Source organism: Gopherus flavomarginatus, chromosome 21, assembly GCF_025201925.1.
Source record: "Gopherus flavomarginatus isolate rGopFla2 chromosome 21, rGopFla2.mat.asm, whole genome shotgun sequence".
Taxonomy (NCBI): domain Eukaryota; kingdom Metazoa; phylum Chordata; order Testudines; family Testudinidae; genus Gopherus; species Gopherus flavomarginatus.
The window spans coordinates 7,563,630-7,585,147 of record NC_066637.1 but is presented as its reverse complement, the minus strand read 5'-3'; the positions used below and the strand labels follow the sequence as shown (position 1 = coordinate 7,585,147).

The window sequence follows — 21,518 nt, the reverse complement described above, 5'->3', positions numbered from 1 at the left end:
ACTCCCGTGCCTCAGTTTCCATATCTGTAAAATGGCAAAAATAACTGATTTGCTCCACAAGGGTGCTGCAAGCGTTAATTGATGACTGTCAAGTGCCCACGATCCTGCGGTGAAAGGCCCTGGTTATGTACGTAGAGCCACTGGCTTTGGGGCAGGTTGTTTTGTTTGCTTTTTAAATACACACATCTTGGGAAACTGAGCCAAAAATGTAGAGCCAAAGATGATACCCTGGAAATGCCAACATCACCACCGGAAAATCGAGAGGCTCGGCAAGAGCCCTGTGTGGTCTGATGGGTTTGTCCTCCAGCCCGATCGTGTATCCCTCTTTTACTATCATCGCTACCCATTGCGCCGACTGTTGCTGGCTGGCTCTATTGGGAATGAACTGGGTAACTCTTGTCACCAGAGCCAGGCTTAAAAAATATTAAAAACCTACTAGCAGAGCCATCAACAACTGCCTGCTGCAAACCTCTACGTTGTTAAAGGCGGCAGTAGCTGCCACACAGAGGAAGCAACCGCACGGGCACATGTTTAAACCAGGTGACAGCATCCACAGCACGGCAGCTTACTGGTCTTTTGCCTTTCCCTGACATCGCTTGCTAGAGAGGGTTGGAGTTGGCTTAGCCTTTTGTAAACACTGGGGATTCACTAACATAATAAAGAATAGATCTGAAACAGTTTTGGGCCTCTTGAGGTTTATTTTATTAAGTATATTTATTATTAATTATTATTATTATTATTATTATTAACACCTAGCTGTTATCTAGTGCTTTTCACCAGTAGAGCTCAAAACACTTTACAAAGGAGATCAGCATTTTACAGATGGGGAAACTGAGGTACCAGGCAGTGAAGTGACTTGGCCAAGGTCACTCAGCAGGCCAGTGGCAGAGTCAGGAACAGTATCTCTATCTAGTATACAGTATCTCTTCCCCATTCTAGTTTTCCACCAAAGTGTAAGCTTAGGTGATGCTGCTTTATGCTACGAGCAAGAGCCAAACTTGCAATATTTCTAAATATCACATCCCTATCTGCACTCAAGCCACTGCACTAAAGTTCCCTAAAATAGTCAGTACTGGTTAACAAAAGAGGTGAGTGCTAACATAGCCAGCAATGCAAGAGCTAAGGCATTGACATTCCCACACACATGCTCACAAATCAGACTATAAAGCACTGAATTCAGTGGAGTTACACACCAAAGCCTCAGTCCTGCAATCTGATCCATACAGGTGGACCCTTAGACCCGAAGTCCACAGGGCTCGGCATGGACGTGAGGGTCCACTCGCATGGATCAGGATACAGGATTGGGGACGAGGCATGCATGCAGCCCTAGTCAAAATCCTTTCCTTGTTTCTCTCAAATACAGTATAATCCCGTTTAGTTCCCTCGCTCCCATACTACTCCATTTAGGACAAGGAGGAATAATTAACAGGTTTGTTTTATAAAGATGTACCTATCTCACAAGCTTGTGAGACTTGAGGGATTCAGAGTTTGTAAGATGCTCTGAGACCTTTGGTTGAAATATATGACAAACTTGCATGCATTTTCAAAGGGCTGCTGCTTATTTTAACCCAGGATAACTGATTTTTAGTGCAAAAAATTAAGTAGGGAACAGCCTCCCGACATTCCTGCCACCAAAATACCAGGGGTTGTATCCCCAATGCTAGTGTGGATGGGTCTAGCTTAACTGATGCCCACAGAGCTACACCACTTTGCACCAGCTGAGCGTCTGCAGGCCAGTAGAGGACTGAGCACAGCTCTGTGAACTGCGCTACAATACATCCGCCGGATTCTTCTCTCAGTTCCGCAGAATCATTGCACTAAAATCAGTGGCTTCACTCTAGATTTATGCGGGTGCATCCAAGAGCAGAATCCAGCCCCAGGTTTCTATTTGCAGCAGGATGAAGTTTCCTGTCTGGAAATGGCTCCAAACCTTGGAGCTAAGCCTGAAACTGGAGCTATTCATTGAGAAAGGTCAGCGCTTTGGTTCTGTTATCCCCTGACGTTTTCCTTTTCTTTCACTTCTCCCAGAAGATTTTTACAGGGGTGCACAAGCAGTGGGGAGGTTCTGTCACGGCCACTCCCGCTGCTATGGAAACAGGATCCGCTCCGGCGTGCTGCATGGTGTCGATGGGTTTGAAACAGGCACATGAGACATTCCAGCTTCTCTCAAATTCCCATTGATTCAGCAAATTCTTAGCGTGGCGCTTTGCAGGCCAGATGAGCACTCACCATCCAGGGGCCCAAAGGGGGCAAAGCTTAGCAGCTGAACTGACTTGCTTTGCTTTACCCGAGGCCCACTAAGGCCTGATCCAAACCCCGCTGAGATCCATGGGCTTTAGATCAGGCCCCCAGTGCACAGCAGCCAGCCCCTCATGGACCTGTTTAGCAAAGGCTCTGAACAGAAAAAATCCAGCTTACGTGTTCTTCAAATGAGGTGTGTGTGTGTGTGTGTGTGTGGGGGGGGGGTGATCCTAGGCCTGATCCTTCTCTCACTGCTGTCTCTGCAAGTTTTGCCATTGACTTCAAAGGGAACATGTTCATCTGTGTTGTTTTTTGCTGTTGGCCAGAGGAGACCAGTGAGGACTATTCGCATGAATAAACATTACGGAGATTCGCAGGATCAGGACCCAGTTTGCCAAAGTGGCAGAAGGCTCCTTCCCTTCTTGTACTAATACTTTGCACACGGGCCACAGTTCAGGCTCTGTACCCTTCAATAGCACCCGTCATCGGAAGATCTCAAAGCACTTTATGAAGATCAACCAATGATGGCTCATGTCACTGCTGCAAGACGTTCTCTCCATCCTGTGCAGGCACAAGCGATTACCCTGCTACTCGTGTGAGTGTGTGGTGCAGGACTGGACCCTACTGGATCTGTCCAAAGTCACAAAGCCAGCCACAGAGACTCAGCCAGAAAGAGAACCCAGGTGTCCTGACTCCCAGTTTCCCTGCGCTGATCCTTAGACGTCACTGTCTCTTGAGTTCCTCCAGCACACTCTGACCTACAAGACTGCGTTTGTCAATCCAGCTGCAGACACTGTTATCATTCAGTTAATGAAACACAGTAGCTTTATTTGATTTTATTTAGTCCTGTACATTCCAATGAAATGTAAAGGAGTCAAGAGTAAAACCTCCGGGAAAAGTTTACCAGGGAGAAACAAAAACCATTTGATGCTTAAATTTGAATTAGTGTAAGGGGAGAGAGGGCTCCTGAGACTGCTTCTTTGATTGCAGTAATTAATCCTTTCGTTCTTTTTGCCAGTGACAAACCTCGGTGCATGACCCAGACAACTGATATTATCTTGCACGTATCCAGCACCTGTTCTCCCAATGTGTTTGATAGGCTCAATTAAACTGAAACTCACTACGCTGGGATCACTTTCCCCACCTCTGAAATGCAGCCATGGCTGGGGTGAAACACAGCAGCTATGGGACAGCCCACAGCAATACTAAAGCCAACAGTTTTGAAGTGCAAGTGATGAATACGTACCCTATTGAAAGCCATGGGGCAATGCAAGGAGGCAGAATGTAATTACTCCACATCAGAATGCAGTCAGGATACTGAGGCTCTCTCTCAGTGCTATTTCAAATTGGCCAGGACATTAGTTAGGTATTTCCTCTAGAAGGCAAGAGGGGACAGTACTGCTTGAGCTGTTTTGGGGACCTGATGCAGGACTGAATGACTAGTGAGCTAGTCTGTCTATATTCAGTTGGTTCCAGCTCCTCCCATGTTTTGCCCAGCACCTGTTCAGGTGGTTACCAGTTCACTGACTGCACCAAGGAAGAGCAAACCTGGATTCCTAGGGGACCATCCCTGAAATTGACATGTAGATCTGCAGAATGGCAGCTGAATGTGACTCCCCAAGCCAAGGGACGGCAGCAGAACGGCCAGAGGCAGAGAGAGTAATACACCTCTACCCCGATATAACGCAACCCGATATAACATGAATTCGGATATAACGCGGTAAAGCAGTGCTCCGGAGGGGTGGGGCTGCGCGCTCCAGCGGATCGAAGCGGTTTCACTTATAACACAGTAAGATTTTTTGGCTCCTGAAGACAGCGTTATATCGGGGTAGAGGTGTATTTGTGTCCCAGCCTCTCCGTAAACTCAGCCCACGGGCAATCTCTGTTTGATAATGCCTCTCTTTTCTGGATGCCAACCTATGGCCCAACGGGGAGATGCAGGCCTCCATGGCTTGGAAAAGCCTCTTGCTGAAGCAAAACAGAGCTACTTAAAGATTTATAAAGCATGTTTAAATTCAGTATTAAGCACCCAATAAATATTAATCCATGATGAATATTTTAAAATGTTAATAAAGAACGATAACCCGGAAGGCTAAAAAATTATTAAACTGGGGAAGGGGAGTTGCCTGTGATGAGTGTGATGATTCAGGATTTGAACAGGCTTCAGAGAGCAGCTCGTCCAGAGAAGAAAATGCGAGATATGGTAAAAAAAAAAAGGGGAGGGATCTTGGGGCCTGATTCTCCACTTGGCATGGACACCTGTTCAGAGTGGGTGTGAAATGCTCCCATACCAGAATAGTAACCTTTGACATGCACTTTGCACCAGTGAATATAGTGGCACTAGATGCAAGGCAGAAAAGAATCAGACCCATCAGCTGCAAAGATGCTGAGCATCTTTAACTCCCACTGACTTCAGTGCGAGCTGGAGGCAGGATCAGGCCCTGTCCAGAGGTTCCCAGGGTTTGCTCTTTGCAGATGTTTTTCCCCTCTAGCAATCAGAGCACCCACCACCCAGACAAAGAGGCCAACCACCCCCCAGAACATAGGAGCAGATTCATTCCTGCATGGACAGAAGGGACGTTGTTTGAGTCTCATCTACTCCTGGCTGCAGGGTCACGTGTGGACCCTGGCTCAGGCTGGAGACGCTCTCAGAGCATTTCGAAGTTGCGTCAATGGCCTCTGTGGAGCTTTGCAGGGATGCAGAGTTACCTTGGTCACGTCCCCTCCCTCCTTCCGGCCTGCCCCAGAGTGTCTCCTGAGCCCAGGGCTGGTGTGAGGGCAGAACCATCTCTGCCTGCTAGAAAACCCTCCGGAACTGGAGGCATTCCCTGAGGGCAGAGCCCATAGCCCCTCTCAGCTGACCTAGCTCAGCCCTAGGGCAGGGCTGTAGCTGTTCACCTCCTCCCCTGCAGGACCCCCCCACCCTCGGAGGGACACCTACCTACAGGTGGCACGCTGTTGGAGTTAGTGAGGTTCACCACCTTCTTCTCTCTCACTGGCTCCATCACGGAGACCCGGAAGATCCTGCGCTCGTGGAGGCCGCAGTAGTGATGGTGGAGGTGGCAGGAGTACGTGCCCTCATCCGCGTTCTCCAGGGCTGAAATCCGCAGCGAGAAGTCACCCAGGGCGAAGGCCGTCTCAGTTATGTTCATCTTCTGCCGGATGAAGAGAGGCCCGTAGGAGCGGCGCTCGCCGGAGGCGTACAGGTCTATGAGGCGGTCAGCCCGGTCGTGCGGGACCCCCGGGGGCTGCCTGTCCCAGTGGACCACTTGCTGCTCCTCCTCGCTGTGCCGTTCAGTCCAGATCTGGTTCCGGTTCACGCAGGGGAGCACCACGGTGCTGTCCTGCAAGGCAACGATCACGGCCTTCTCGCCATCCCAGTACCTCTTCGCTTCCCTGGCTGCAGAGAGGACACAGGAGGCAGCTAGGTAAACATACATCTACATCTGGAAACAACCCAGCACACACACCTTATTATACCCGATGCCCCTGGCAGCTCCGCTGTCTAAAGACACCAGCCTTTCCTACGCTAGGAACCACCAAGAATCTTTCCTGCTCTGCACTTCCACCCAAGGATCTTAAAAGTGCATCACAACCTGAGGCACGTGGAGAGGAAGTGACTGGCTCTCAAACCTCACACAGAGAGTCTGTGCCAGAGCTAGGAATTGAACGCAGAACACCTGGGTCCCCGTTTAGTGCTTTAACTGCAAGCCCATCCTTCCTCCCTGGTAGCTGAGAGTCCGTGGCTAGATCTGCAAAGAGGGAAGAGTGTGCTCTCTCCAATGACTGAGAATGGAATAGCAATAACAGACTTTATCTTCAACACCCTGGCTCCCATCCTCCAAGCGTCTTAGGCAGTCTCCTTGCAGGAAATGCTTTGCTGCTCCCAGTGCCCTAATTACTGGAGGAGTTACAGGATCACTGGCTTGCAGGCTGCTCATGCTGAGCAATAAAAACCAGAAAAGCAGCCTGGGGCTCCTGGAGACGGACTGGGCATTTTTATTATACGAACAGAAACTTTCAGGGAGCGAGAGCAGAAAGCAGAAGATGCTGCTTCCTTCCCATCCCACCACCCACTTATACGAGTTACCCGTGTGCTTGCTGAACAGTCAGCCCTTCGCCTTTCGCAGCACAGCCAGGCAGGGCAGCCTCAGCTCTTTCCCAGGGCTAAGACGACTGGGACCTGCAGGAAAGCCAGCCGGCTGCTCAACCTGGACAAGATGGAGGTGAAGCTAGTGGGCAAGGGGGAACATCTACAGCAAGCAGTGTCTCCATCCAAGTGGTGCTGTCAGTGGCAGTCCCTTGAAGCCCCCGCTCTGGTCTAACCCAGAGAGCTGTGACACAGCAAGACTCCAATGGCAAAGAGAATGAAACCTCACAGCTGCATGGTTGCTAGAAGATGCAGTGAGCCCGGATGTCTTCTGAGGCGCAGCAACATTCACGTGCAGCACCCGTGATCCTATCCTGCACGGTGCTCTGTCTCTGCGCAAACCCCCACTGATTTCAGTGAGACAGTGGGTGGAGCAGGGGGCTCCCTGACCAAAGCTGGGTAGTACACCTGTGAAACCAACAAGGCTCTACATGAACATAGGGCTCCCCCTGCCCAGAGTTCTCTGTCAGCCTGGGGCCCGAAGTATTGGGCATGTGAAGTACCTGCCCCCCCGCAGAGGGACCAATCCCCACCGTTTGCATCAGCAGGCGCCTTTACCATTCTCGGTGACCTCCAGCTGGATTTTCACCGTCTCATACAAGTGGCAGTAGTGATGGTGGAGGTTACAGGAGTACGTGCCTTGGTCGCTCTCTGTAACATCTAGCACAGGAGAAAAAGACCATTTAAGAGCAAGGTGATGATAGTTTGCGGTTGTTTATGCAGCACGCCCCCAGGCATGGCGGTACAGAAGGAGCTTCAGACAAACAGGGCCAACCTCTCACGGCAGTTACATGCTCATTTGAGCTCAGTCTCATTTGTGTGAATTATTATTTGGCATTTCAGTAACACCAGCCCCAGCCAAGCTTGTGCGAGGCATTGTAAGAGACCCAGAGAGCTCACAATCTGCATAGACAAGACAGACAGAGAGTGGGAGGAAGACAGGATTCTTCTCACGTTACAGGTGTGGAAAATGAGGCACAGAGCGATTAAGTGACTCAACCAAGGCCACATAGGGAGTTCATGACAGTGCTGGAACTGGAACCCAGACCTAGTCCAGTGTTTTACTCATAAGGCCATCCTTCCTCTTGACACACCGTGATTAAGACTTTCAAAGTGGTTGCAAGGCACATTTCTCTTAAAAGGTGGTTACTTTACTAGTGGTTAGAACACTGCATTTCCTGGGTCTCAGATAACATCAGCCCCCCTTCCCCATAATAAATCTCCCTACAAGAGCATGGAGCTGCAGCTCTCTAGAAGCAATGGAAGGAGAGATCCCTTTGGCTCCTGGTACCTTTGATCACCAGTGAGAAGTTGCCATCTGCGAATGCATTCTGGGGCATGGCTATCCTCCCTTGGTTGTAGGAGCTGTACACCCGCTGCTCCCCAGCTGAGTACATGTCACACAGCCTCTCCGCCTTGTAATCGCCATCCTGGTTGCTATACAAGTCCCAGTGGACCACACGCTGGCGGTCATTCAGACGGTCCTGGGTCCAGATCATGCGGTAACTCTTGCAGGTCAGGACAGTTTGAGATCCAGCCACGGCGCTGACATTCGACACCGACACCACCACGCTCTCGGGGTTCAACATGTCAGCTGGGACTGTGGGCAGAGAGAGGAAGAGGCCGGACTGATGGGGCATGAAGTGGGGAAGGATGCATGAAAGCAGCAGGTTGGTCATGGCAGCATGTTCTAGAATCTATGCGTGTCCGGCAGGGGCTCCTGGCCAATGGGAGGTGCAGAGTTGGTGCTTGGGGTGGGGGCAGTATGTAGAGACCCCTTGGCCACGCCTCCTCCTAGGAGTCGCTGCCTGACTTGTTGCCACTTCTGGGAGTGGTGTGGGGCCAGGGCAGGTAGGGAGCCTGCATTAGCCCTGCTGCACTGCTGGACTTTTAGCAGCCTAAAATTTTCCGGATTGGCTTTAGTAGCCTCCGGCAGATTGAGCCCGATACCGGGAGGGTTGGCAACCCTAGTCAGTTCCCATACTTCTAACGATCCTAAAACCAGGACAGATTAAAAGGGTGTCACTTACCTGAATACAAATGAACAACAGACCCTGTCGAAGGAGAAGAGAAAATAACATTACTGACAAAGTAAATGAGCGAATATTAAATATATTCATAGCCAGCAGCAAGCATCTTTCCTTTATTTTTATTATTCCATCCTTCAGGTCTTCTTCAACATTGTGATTATTTAATATTTACACTGTGCTAACGCTGACGGCCTCACAACCCGTCTGGGCCCCACAGTGCTAGGCCCATTACAAGCATAAGAAATGAGAGTCCCTGACCCAAAGAACTTCCAGTGAATTAAAAAAACAAGCAGGCTGGAGAAGGGGGTGGAGACACGGGGTCAAAAACAGAGTCGGATTTGGTCTTGGCTTTGCAGAGATAACCTGAGGCACCAGATTAAACTGGCCAAGTAGTTTACCATGCTAATTAACTCTCTTCACCACCTTCAACCCCAGCGATCTGGCTGGCCCCTCCTCCCATCTTTTGCATTATCTGGATTCTCTTCTGGTAATTTTACTCGTACCCTGGTCCAGGCGATAATTAGAAAAAGGAGATAAGGGGATTGGAAACCTATCAATGACCTGGTATTTGTGGTAACTTTCAGAGGCCAAACCCTGTACCCACCAACCCCCTCATTGAAATGAACGGGCCATTCATGTCAGCGGAAGAAAAACAGGGATTTCTTTCAGTCCTCGGGTTCACCTTCAATGTGCTGGTAGGGCTAGAGGGGAGTTTATAACCCCAATTTAACCTCCCCTCAGTTGGTCCTACAGATGCAGCTTCTTGCCCAGTAAATATCTTAATTTTGTTCGGGAGCCACCAGGATAAAAAAAAGACCAACTAAGCATTTAATGCAATGCACCAGTTCTTCCCAAGATCAGGGCTTAAACATGTATGTAACTTACATCTTCTAATGGGTGCAGCCTACAGACAGGATTTGAACCTGTCCTTAAGAGTGTGTCTACACAGCAACAGGGAGGCATGACTGCAACTCATGTAGACATAGCCGAGCTAGCTTTGATCGAGTTATCTTGCTAAAATAGCAATGTGGCCACGGCTGCCTGGGCAGCAACACAGGCGAGCCGCTCGTGCACAGTCTGGACTGGGACGGTAGGTCCGGACTCAGGCAGCTAGCCCAGGCCAGGTGGCCACACTGCTATTTTCTGTGAGCTAGCTCAGGTGTGTCTACACACACTGTCCCAATGGTGGTGTAGAGATTCTCAGCTAGCCATCCCTAAGGGTTTCTCCTGTTGCTAAAAGGGCTGAGGCCAGCATTTTTTGAACTAAGTGGTCAGGGGTCCTGTTCTCAGGAAATCACTGGCCTTTCTGATGCCTGTAGGGTGCCTTCCATCCTGGGCCAGTTACAATAGTGCTTTCAGCCAGACTGCAGTCACACACTGCTTCTCAGTCGCAGCTTTGCCCAAAGAAAAGTACAGCTGAGCCTCATAGCTCAGAGCTGTGATTAGGGCTGGGAACATACTGACAGGGGCTGTCCCTGTGTCCTCACACCACAAAGCCTGGCTTTACACAATGGAAACAGGACCTTGTCTACCACAGGGTTTTTTCCTCCCTAATATTTTCCACCACTGTTACCGATGGGGCAGCTCCTCCACCAGCAGCCACAGGGGGAATGTTTGTGAACACAAGGGGCCGACAGCAGCCGGCATTTTGACCAACTCACAACGCAGACTGGCTCTGTGCAGGGTAAGACGAGACAGCGGCTGAGCACGCCCATCGATGGGAAATTGTAGTGAATTACCAAAATACCCATCCTCCCCCCGTGTTCTCTCGCTGAGACGGAGTGTTTATAATGGAACTGGCATACAAACATCACCTTGGTCTCTCTCCACTGGCTCCAGCTGATTCACCCTTGGTGCGAGGCAGTGCTTCTGACCACGCTGCTGTTATATAATAGATAATAGAGGCTTTTGTTCGGCCTGGTGTATAGTCAGCTAGGGCGAGGCCCTCAGAGCTGTTCATTTGGAAGGGGAGGGGCCCTGGGGGTCTTGTAAGAAGACACCCAGCCTTACATCTAGAAGAGAAAAGTTCCACCCTTCTCCCACAAACGGTTAGTAAGAAAGGGTGACAAGGCATAATTGCACCTCAATTTCTGCCGCATGGACCAGGCTCCCCATGACGGTCCATTGCAATTCCAGGGATCATCCATGGACTGTAGCAGCAAGGGGGCGCTGGATGGCTCATGGAACTAGCAATGGGGTATGGAACCTTCTCCTTGTAGATCATCTATTTGAACCCTGCTCGGCTCTGTGCTACCTGTGCGAACGGCGTTTGGTCATCTCATTCCGGTTCCTCCTTAGAGGGCATTCAGATTGCTGTCCCAACAGAGACCAAGGACTAAATGGACATGGAGATTCAGGTCCCAGGTCACAGCTGAGCCGGAGTAGAGTGGAGGGGAAGATGGCACTGCCACTCTTCCTGTCCTATGGCTAAACAGAGGACTTTGGTGTCCAAGTCTTCAAAGCTAGCACCTTTCAGGAGAAAGGGCAGCAGCACCGATGCTGGAGTTGATGCAACTGACTGAGTTCCAGCGTTTCATAAAAGGCAAAAAGCTGATGATCAGAAAAGCATGAATCTTTTGGCCAAGCTCACTGCACTCAGGTGTGTTCCCCTGCACGCTCCTGTCACGCTTCGCTGCCAGTACTAGTCAGAACAATCACCTGTTGACATCAAGGGCCTCCCCATTCAATTCTATCTCCCTCACACGCCAGGCTTCCCAAGGCTAGCCCAGTGCAGCCTCTCCAGCCCGCATAACTCAGATCCATGTGGTGAGAACTACTTCCAGGGACACAAACAAATGTCTTCATTTCCACCTTTCGACAGCCCACTACCTCCTGCTAGTTGCATAGGATGGGAAGTCCGGTGGGCAGCGTGGAAAGCATGGTTCAGTATCACAACACAGTGGCATCATTCATCTCCATAAACCATTGTTAACCATTTAAGCACAAATGGGTTACAGCCGGATAATTAGTTGTTTTGTCCTAAGAATGCCATGGGCACAATGCCACCCTGACAAAGACTGGAATTTATTTCTTGCAACAGGGAATAAATTAACTCCAGAATGGGGCTACTTCAATCACACCCACAGAGAACACGCTCAGTAAAATAAACCACTCTTATTCTCTGCCTCTCGCAAAGCATCGGCAATGACATGGTGTGAGAATGGCCATTTCCATGCAAGAGCCCCATTCAAAGATACTCCAGACGGAAGCCTTTTCTTCTGCATTTATATTTGCAGCTTTACAAAGAGAATACACTGGGAAAATGCCGGTGTACTCTGTATCACTTTGTATAAAAGAAAGGGACAACACATTCCCAAACAGTGAAGTGACTGAAATCGCTAGGAGTTACGCACACGCAGTGATGGAATAACTAGGACCTGGGCATATCTTCAGGTGTGATGGGACATCGTGTCATCGTGCTGTGTCCTGGCCCAGTACTGCCATGCATCAGTGTTACAGTGTGATGCTAACCAGTCAGGATACGGTGAGGTTTGCAGCGCGGCACAGAAAGGTGATGTCATGATAAGGTGGTGCAGTCAAATGACCTTCATCCCAGAGCACAACGTCTACATGTTAGAGCTGCTAGGTGTCTGCACACCCAGTGCTGTCAGAGCCTCGTTTTGCTGTTCACTTAATAAGGGATTGATTTGGTGCTGCTAGAATCTCCTCTTGTGGGAGAGCCGTGGGAACGCATTTATTTTTCCCTTTCCCCCTTACAACTTAATGCAAAAACCATGGAGGTAAACTGCATAAATTGGACATCTGACAAAGCCATGCAGCTGAGCCTTCCAAACCCGGAAACCCTCCATGTGCCCCACTCCACAGCCTGCATCGTCCCTGAGCTAAGACTAGCAGAGCCCGTCTCCCAGTTCTGGATTCTGTTATTATGCTGGTTTTACCTACTGGCATGATCAGGACCCACAAGCTCTGACTCTCCCGTCCATCCACTGGGGCGTATTGCCAGGATGGGCTGCTGGAGCTCATTAACAGGCCACGTGTGTTCCTCCGCCACATTGCAAAACGTGGTTGTTCTGTGAAAGAAGGCTTCAGAGCGTGATCATCTGTAACATCAGAGCAGCAGCTTCCAGGAGAGAAAAACTTGACACAGCTCCTGCCGGCCTCCCTTTCATTCATCTGTTAAAGCCTCTGCTAGCAGATCCTTACAGGGGAGGCACCAGGCTAGTGGTTACCAGGCAACTGCACGTCAGGACTCCTGACTTCTCTTCCCAGCTCTGCCACTCATTGTAGGACATGGGCAAGTCACTGTGTTTCTCTGTGCCTCAATTTACCCATCTGTAAAGTAGGCGTAATACCTGTCTGTGCTTTACCAGGGACATACTTCAAGCCCTTGGTTCTATTGTTCATCCTGACTGGATGAACGTGGCTGTGCGTGGCTCAGAGACACCGACTCCTACCTGTCAGTACTGATCCTGTCAACTGAAAGAGGCTGCTTTGCCCACCTTGATCAAGACAGTAACCACGTCGAGGGGGGCAGCATGAGAGGAGGTGCGAAGCCAGGAGTGGGAGGAGACAAAGGAGGTAGTGAGTTGAGCTGATCAGGCAGGACAAAGGGGGAACAGTGGAATGGCGTGAGATCACAGATGCCTGTGGGCTACTGGGACCCAATTCATCAATGTGCCTGAGACTGGAGATGGCACCTCCCTGATTCTGGGTCATGGTTTGGGGCTGCCCTGGGACCCAGCAAAGTAAGAGCAGCCTGAGACACTGCCCTAAGCTGCCTCCGGCCCCATGCAGCCATTGGGGCAGCTGGAGACAGCCAGAGCACAGCTGTACTGCGGCTACCCTCCCCCTGGACTGGAAGGGGATGTGTCGTAGAAGCATTGCACCAGCTCTGCCTATGCTGGAAGAAAGGCCAGTGACCCATCCTGGCAGCCATACAGCCCCTTACACTGACAAAGTTTGTGTGACGGAGGCAAGGGGCAGCCAGGAGCCCCATGCTCAACTCATAGCACCGTCAATGCCATGTCCAGGGCCACACTGGCGGATGGCTCCAGGAGATGAAAGGGAAGGGCAGGTTGCCCTGGTTTCCCTCTGCAACATTAGGCCTAGAAACAAGAGAGCTGAAGCTTTGGGACCACAACCTCAAGCCTGGCCAAATTGCGTTAGCTGCAGTTCATGATTCCGCTTTCCAAAATGGAAGGCAACTGCTCTGACCTCTGTAGCTACATCCCCCAGCCCCATCCTCAGCTCCAGACACAAGTGGCACTAGGGAGACTGGCTCACATGGTGGCCCCGAACTTTTCTTCTACTCTAGAGGCAAATACAGGGTTCTTCCCACTGAGTTCCTGAGATATCGTGCTGGCCCATCCAACGAAAGCTCCAAGGAAAGGCAAAATCTTGAGCTCTGCCGGATGAAAAGAGGGGAACAGCCTACATGTCAAGCTCCCCCTGTAAAATACACACCCAGGCTCTGGCTTCTATAATTCCAAGGCAAGCTCCTCCGATAGGCCAAAAAGAAGCTGGACAAACATGAAGCAAGAGCCCAAAACTCTGAGGAACATCCTGAGTGACCTCCTCTGTGTGACCCAATTAGGAAACCACCTCTCCCCTTTCCTACACACAGAACACCACCACTGCTTCCATCGGAAGGTGACTGGGATGCCAAGGAGAGACTGCCGCTCCGACTGAGAGGCTGAGCCCAAAGCTGGGCTAATCAAAACACCCGGCATCCTGTTCAACGAAGGGCTAATAGAGGACGAAAGGCAACAGCAGGGCTGAGCCAGGAATCTGGCTAACATCACAGGAGGCAGTGTGAATGGGACTGTTTGCTGGTAAGTGGGTGTGTTCATTACAGGGTCCTGTGACAGCGGGTAACCCCTGCCTCCCAAAGGCCCAATCCTTACTCACACTGGTTCTGATGCTGACCCCGCTGAAGCCAGTAGGAGCTTTGCCATTGACTTCAGGAGGTGCCGGATCAGGTATAGAGAGAGCAGTGCTTTACAAGACAAGCAGTGCCGCTGAAATCCATGGGGCCACTTGGGAAGCAAGGGACTCCCCCGAGGAGTAAGGGCAGCAGAATCGAGCCTTCTCAGTGATCTACACCCAGCATACTTGAGCACTGTCTCTTCCCAAGGCAACTGAGATCAACCAGGAATTGTCCATGCTCTTCTCCCTCCTAATGGTTCAGCTGATACAGGCTGGAGGAAGGTCCTTCTGAATGCAGGGACCTCATCTCTGGCCCAGCCTGACTGTGTTCCTAGACAAGGCCTTTCAGTTAGAGTAAGTTCAGTTCTGACCATCTCTTTTTCAGTCCTTTTTTCTTTGCCCATCTCGTTGCCCATTTTCCAGGCCACTGAGTCTCATAGACTTTAAGGTCAGAAGGGACCATCGTGATTATCTAAGTCTGACCTTCTGCACATCACAGGCCACAGAACCTCACCCACCCTCTCCTGTAACAGACCCTGAACCTCTGGCTGAGTTACTGACGTCCTTAAATCATGGTTGAAAGATGTCAAGTTACAGAGAATTCACCATTTACACTTGTTTAAACCTCCACGTGACCCGTGAGCCATGCTGCAGAGGAAGGTGAAAGCCTCTCCCGCCCCGAGGGTCTCTGCCAATTGGACCCGGAAGAAATTCCTTCTCAACCCAAATATGGCGCTCAGTTAGACCCTGAGCATGTGGGCAAGACCCACCAGGGAGACACCTGGGAAAGAATTCTCTGTAGTAATTGAGAGCTCTTCCTCCTGTTTAGTGTAACTGTGTCAAAGCTGTGCAGCATCCCGGATTCTAAACAATAGTACTCGTGATCCTGGCCATAGTCCTTTCAGTGTCAAAGTGACGCATGACACCTTTGTGAGCAAGGTGTTATCACTTCTAATCTGCACTTCAGGAAATTGAGCTCTGGAGAGGTTCAGGCCAATGCCTTTGAAAGTGAACACTGATCTTAGGTGCCTCAGTTTTGGGGTGCCCAACTTGGGGCACCCTGGGCCTGATTTGCAGAAGGGTTGAGCACCTGTAGCATGCAGGGACTTCAGCAGGACTTGGGATCAGCCCCTAGGTGTCTCTGGTTGGGTAGCCTAAGATATCAGACACGCCCCGAATCAGCAGCCGCTTATGAAAATTTCAGCCTAACCCAGATCACACAGAAGGACAATCACAGAGCCAGGACTAGATCCTGGGACTCCTGCCTCCCACTCCCTGCTCTAACCATTAACACACCACTGTGGTGCTGTCTAGATGCCTGAGCATACGTCAAAGGAAGTGACACCTCTGCACTGGCCATTAAACCAGCCTCTATTGACAAAAAGGGAGCTGCCGCTCCTCTTGCTGGAGGGGTGGCAGCATCACAGTCCAGTTGGAGCGAGTGGGCGGTGGATCAGGCCTTGAACGAGGAGCTTACTCAAAAACGGGAGTTTTTCAAAAAGTTAAAAAAAAAGAAGCATGTGAAAATACCAAGTTCCTCGTTCTCCATCATAGCAACCCCTGCATCAGCACTTTTAAGGGCCTTCCTAGAGCTATTCCCATGTCAGTGCAAACATACCAGATGCTGCTACTGACTTAAGCTCATACTCTCTTGGAAAATGGTAGCAACTTCACGCTGGCTCCTTGGGGGCCTGACCCAGTGTCAACGGGACCATTATGGTTTATTTTGCAGGCACTGTACTAGCAATAGCTACACCGAACAGCTCAGCTTAGTTCTGGGAATAGCAGAGGGAAGCGGATCTATGCCCCTCTTTTCAAATCACTCAGGCGGGGGCATCAGTGAGTAATGCAAGTGCTTGCTTCCTAATGGCTAACCACACTGCATCCCTGCTGCTCCTATCTCCTGCTGGCCTGGGAGTGAAAGACCGAGGCTGGATCTTGAATGAAGATCCCCTCAAAGGCAGCCACTTGATTGCTGAGTCAGCCTTTGCATTGGTGTTTTTTTAAGTCCTCATTTAAAAAAAATAAAGGTTCCTGGGATTTAATTTCTCAACAGCAGATTTTTGTTCTTGCTTTTGGAGGGGATTTTGGGACTCCCAAAAGCTTCCCCAGCCATCCAACTCTAACAATTCCAACACCTTCCCACAAGTGGGAACATGCCTGTTAGACCGGAGAGAGACAAAAATGTGCCGTCTCGGCAGAAAGAAAAACGTCCTCCGGCTGCACGAGGAGCCAGGAGACGCTCCGCCAGCATTTGCCCCTTGCCATCTTGGCTGCTGTGCACACAGGCCCTGCTTCTCCCAGACAGCTCAGATATGTGCTTCGCTTTGTAAACACGTCTCAGCCTCGTGTTCAGTGTGTTGGCCTGCGGCCTGCTACGCAGAGCCATTCGGAATGGAGCCGGCCTTTCCCCGAAGGATGAACGCTCCAGGGTGGAGATCAGAACCGCATCTCATCAAAGGTTAAAGGAACGGGATTTCTCCCCGCCTTGCTTCCAACTTTATTTTCATGGGAATTTGGTGAAGTCAGCCTGGAAGTGGAAGATCTCTGACATGGCTCCAACCCTGCCCCTACCCTCATACACTGCGCCCAAATGTGTCCGCTAGAACCCCTCAACCCTGACCTGCAGGTCTGAGCCCCACAGTGCTCCACGGCTGATGAGCAGCAACACAACCTGCTGTTCTTGTCCCACATGCTCCTCAAGCTTTGCCAAAGCACCTGAATCGTGTAGGTTTCAGTCCCAGCTGGTTTCAGTCCCCTCAGTTCTGCCAGTGCTTCTCAGGCATGACATGAAACCATCCCCCCCTGCTCTGGTCACGGATCCCCACACAGCTCTCCCACTGCTGCTCAGTTGTGATCATCTCTTCTGGCGCTGAGTCCCTCACAGCTCTGCCCGTGCCCCACAGTCCTCACCGGCAGCCTTCCCTGCTCTGCCCATCCTGAACCATGCCCAGAGGCACTGCAAACTGTGGATGGCTTGGTGAGGTGAAAAATATCCACCAGGGACCAGACTGAGCACAAAAACTGAATTCACCTGTGACCTGAAGGAGCTATGCAAGGCAGGTGCCGGGGAACCCCAGCCACTGGCTAATGGGATTATTTGGGTTTATGAAGCTGGGGGATAAAACAGCCCCAAAAGAGCTTGCACCCCACATTTCCCAGATGGGCTGCATTGTCGTCCTTCAGAAACTGAGCCGTCCTGTGCCCCGGGGAGAGCCAGCCTTGCTCACACCCACCTCTCCTCAGAGGTGTCGAAGGGGCTGGTTTGGGTTGTGTGACGTGGGCTGCTTCCTTCTGGGGGGCTGCTATTTACCCACAAGTCTTTTCACTTCATTAGAACCAGCTGAGGCTCCCTTTCTCGGCGCATTGGATTTGTCATTGCCCCCCGAAAACTTTGCAACACAGGAAACAACATAAAAAGTGCCACGTTTCTATAATAACCCCCCCCGCCCAAACCATCCTCCCCCTTCTCCATCTCCACCCTCCTCTGGGATGTCAGGTGAATCCTCTTTTTACCTGGGCAGCCCAAACAGTTTTAGCATTTCCCCCCTTACCACCCACAACAACTGCCTGCTCCTGCCTTACAGCACAAAGTCACCTGAGATCAAATGATTCAGAGCGTCTCAAAGCTTTAGGGCAATACCAGGCTATGTTCCTTCCCTTCCTTTTGCACGCCAGCAAAACAAACCGAAGTATATGGATAACGACCTAGAACATCCTCCGATCAACCCCTCCCCACTAAATATGCCTCCTCCAGAAAAGCCAAGAGAAATCCCTTTTCCCCATCCAAACCTTTTCCCCCACCTAGGGCGACCAGACAGCAAGTGTGAAAAATCGGGACGGGGTAGGGGGTAATAGGAGCCTATATAAGAAAAAGACCCAAAAATCAGGACTGTCCCTATAAAATCAGGACATCTGGTCATCCTGCCCTCACCCCACCACACACACACACTCCAGAAAAACAACTAGCTACAAGAAACTAAACAAAGACACTGAACTGACAGAGCCAGCTCCCCCAGGTAAACTCCAAGCCCCCATTCTCTCGGGGTGCAAGAAAGACACATAACATTGATGCCGATCAGCTAGAAGCTTACTTTGCAGAAGCAAAAGCTGCCACAGAAGGAGTTTTGCTACATGCTCCATTTCTTCAGCCTCTGTGTGTTTCTCAATCTCTCTCTCTCTCTCTCTCCTGAAAAACAAGTTGAAGTTGTTTTTTTTAACCCAAAAACACTATGACCTCATCACTGTACAGCCGGGGAGCCAGGGACAGCAGCTCAAATTCTTGCAGTATTACTCCACCTACAATTTATAACACCCACCTCCCTTCTGCACTGCCCCCTCCAAAACACTCTCTCCACCTCCTTCCCTTCCTTAAAGCTTCCTGCTCAATTTCTCCAAAACACGAGCTCTCTCTTTTCCCCCCTTGGATCCTTCTGCTCTGCTCCCTGACTTTGATGTCAAAGTCTCATCTGCTGACTTTCACTGGTCCCACACAGCTCTGCGCTCCAAAACCCAGCCCCCTCCCCCTACTTCCCTTCTGGGTATGGAACTAATTTTCCTTCTGCTTTTACTGGATCCAGCTGTTTCTTTCTTTTGACACTCATCCAGCTGTCTGCCAGGGACAGGATTTTTGAACCTTTGTGGTTTTTTGATCTGTGTCTCCTCACATGGTTTTACTTTAAAAACAAGTCTCAGAGGATGATTTAGGAAACAATGTTGACTTGAGTTCAGGGCAGTGGGGGCAAAACACTAGATTATAATTGTCCCCTTAAATGTCTCCTGATGGACAGGACCCCTCTCCAGCCTTTGGTGCCAACTTCTCTGCTATGTAGAGACAGGAGAGATACGACCAGCGGAGAACCTCTACATCAAGATCTGTGTACAAGAATGGAACAATGCCATGGGTTGACTGATTTCTATTCAAAGAAAAAGCAGACGCCTTGTACAGTGGATGTTGGAGAGCCCAACACACTGGTCTTTGTTTCCTTGGTCCGCTCGTAAGCTGTTAGATACAAGACTAATAGGGCCATGATACAGCAATGATCTCAGGTAGTGATGGAAAAGCAGAGTTCTTAGCGGGCTCCTGCTGATGAGAAAGATTGTTATGTTAGGCCAGGTCTGTACATAAAGTGGTACCAATGTGACGAAAAGTGTGATTTTATATCAGTTCAATTACCGGTGCAATGTTGTTCATGGACACAGACATCCATTCAAACCTGGCTCAGAGCAGTTTAGCTTGCATCAGTAAATGCACAGCCCCACGCTAAACCAATATAACCAGTTTTAAATTGATATGAAAGACCACATATGAAAGCGGCAGCAGTTTAACTAAATCAATTTCAGTGAAATCAACGCAGGTTTTGTATGTAGAGAGTCAATTTTGAGGAATAACTGAACTATCTGTGGATAATTCCCTCTTCACTTGAAAAGAAAATCTGGCCAGCTAGTTTCTCCAGCATCCAAGCGCTACCTGCAGAAATTGGATGAGTCTTCCCCAAGTTCACACAGCTATTTAAAAAAAAAAATCAAACATACATATTTTCAAATCCAATGTTAAAACTCCAGGGCAAGTCTTCCATTCTCCAAGAGTAACTGTTACTCTGCAGAATGTCAACCCCTTAGAGACAAGAAAAGATGCCTGAGAGCCAGTGGAGTCAAAGATGCAGCTGGTACGGGAAACAGAATGCAAAAGCTCCCGATCTGTTATCTCTCAATGGCAGAAAATAAATGAAAACAGTCAGAAGTAACAGTAAGGCCTTGGCCTGAAATCCGTAAACCCTCCATTATGAGCGGAGACTCTTGCTTCATCTCTGCTGAACATCTCAGCGGGTTCTGTGTCCTTTTAGCACATCAAAGGGAGCTCCCGCTACCAGACTGCACTGAAGACAACGTGAAAGAGAAGAGAAAGATTGGTTTCCAAACGTGAAGATGACCCTAAAACTCAAGCCAAGAAAAAAAACCCAACCCTTGCCCTAACTTTAATGAGGAAGGTCTTTCTGTTCCTTATCAGTCCGTTTTTTGATTCGGAAAATGAACCCAATCCTAAACTGGCGAATAATAAACCTTAGTGGGTGACATCTTGAGTCAGGACTCATGAGTTTTCTTTCTGGTTCAGTATTGATCTGTCATGTGGTGGTGTGGGCGCCCACAACTCTCATTGAGGTCAGTAGGTGCTCACAATCATTGCAAATCAAATCATAGCTCCCCGTGCCTTGGGCTAGCTCCTTTGTGACTCTGCTGTGTCAACACTTCCCCTCATCAGAGGTGTTGGAAGCTTAACTGCTTGGAAAGCACTTTGAGATCCTTAGATGGAAGCAGAACCAAAAACCTGATTCCAAAATTGCCTAAACTTTGGGGAAGTTGAGCCATGTTCAAGCTTTGCAGCTATATCTATAAAGGGATGAACACACCCAGATGAAAACACCTCTGTCACCTCCCATTCTTCAAATCTAGTCCAATTTTCAATCTCTCTCTAGAACAAAGGCTGTGTGTGTGGAGATGTAATCTGACAATGCTTATATGGATGCCCTGGCTCTAGTCATGTGCTGTTAACATTACACAGTAAAACCATCTGAGCTGCCATTCCCCATGCTAGGGAGGTCAAGGACAGCAGCAGTAGAGCTGTGACACGGAGGGATTTTTCAATTCCGTGACAGTTCCAAAAATTGTGGGGGGGAGGAATAATTTTCAGTCAAACCAGAAAAGAATTTTTGGTGAATCTAAAAGTCAGGAAGAAAATTCATTTTGAAGCGAATGAAAAGTTTTGTTTTGCTTTTTACCCCTTTTCAACATTTTTGATTTTTAAAAAATAAAATTCAAGATTTTGAAGCGAAGTCACTGTGAACCAAAAAAAAAAAAATCAAAATTTTTTGTTTCAAAAAGGTCAAAAATGAAACATTTCCATTTTTCCAGAATTTTTTTAAAGTATTTTATTTGGCAGACACAATTTAGCAAAACCAGCACAAATTTGCCAAACGTTTTGGTGAGTCCAATTCTGCATTTTTCACCAACAAATAGTTTTGGCCAAAAAATTCCACCTAGCTCTGATCAGCAACATGGGCTACCATCGGCCCTGATCAGCCTGCTGCAGCGTTCAGATTTCCTTTACGTAGCATCTGACTCAGAACAATGCCCAGACGTCTGATGGAAGCGGACTTGGAGGAATGCACATTTCAAAGGTTGTTCTGTGCTGGGAGTGGCTTAAATTCAAA

General features: G+C 49.5%; 1 protein-coding gene across 2 annotated transcripts in view; it reads right to left on the bottom strand.

Moving 5' to 3' along the window:
- Positions 1–18,724, bottom strand: part of MXRA8 (matrix remodeling associated 8) — a 36,445-nt gene extending 17,721 nt beyond the window's left edge. The window contains exons 1-6 of one of the 2 annotated variants that reach the window (XM_050931482.1): positions 18,657–18,715; positions 18,402–18,483; positions 8,422–8,445; positions 7,683–7,991; positions 6,950–7,051; positions 5,183–5,641 (exon numbers count right to left, since the gene is read on the bottom strand). In XM_050931482.1, the coding sequence (XP_050787439.1) occupies positions 5,183–5,641; positions 6,950–7,051; positions 7,683–7,991; positions 8,422–8,445; positions 18,402–18,450 (943 nt within the window). In that variant the 5' untranslated portion in view covers positions 18,451–18,483; positions 18,657–18,715. Of the gene's footprint in view, positions 1–5,182; positions 5,642–6,949; positions 7,052–7,682; positions 7,992–8,421; positions 8,446–18,401 lie in introns of both variants that reach the window. The other variant, XM_050931481.1, reaches the window with a different exon arrangement.
- Positions 18,725–21,518: the final 2,794 nt, after the last annotated feature.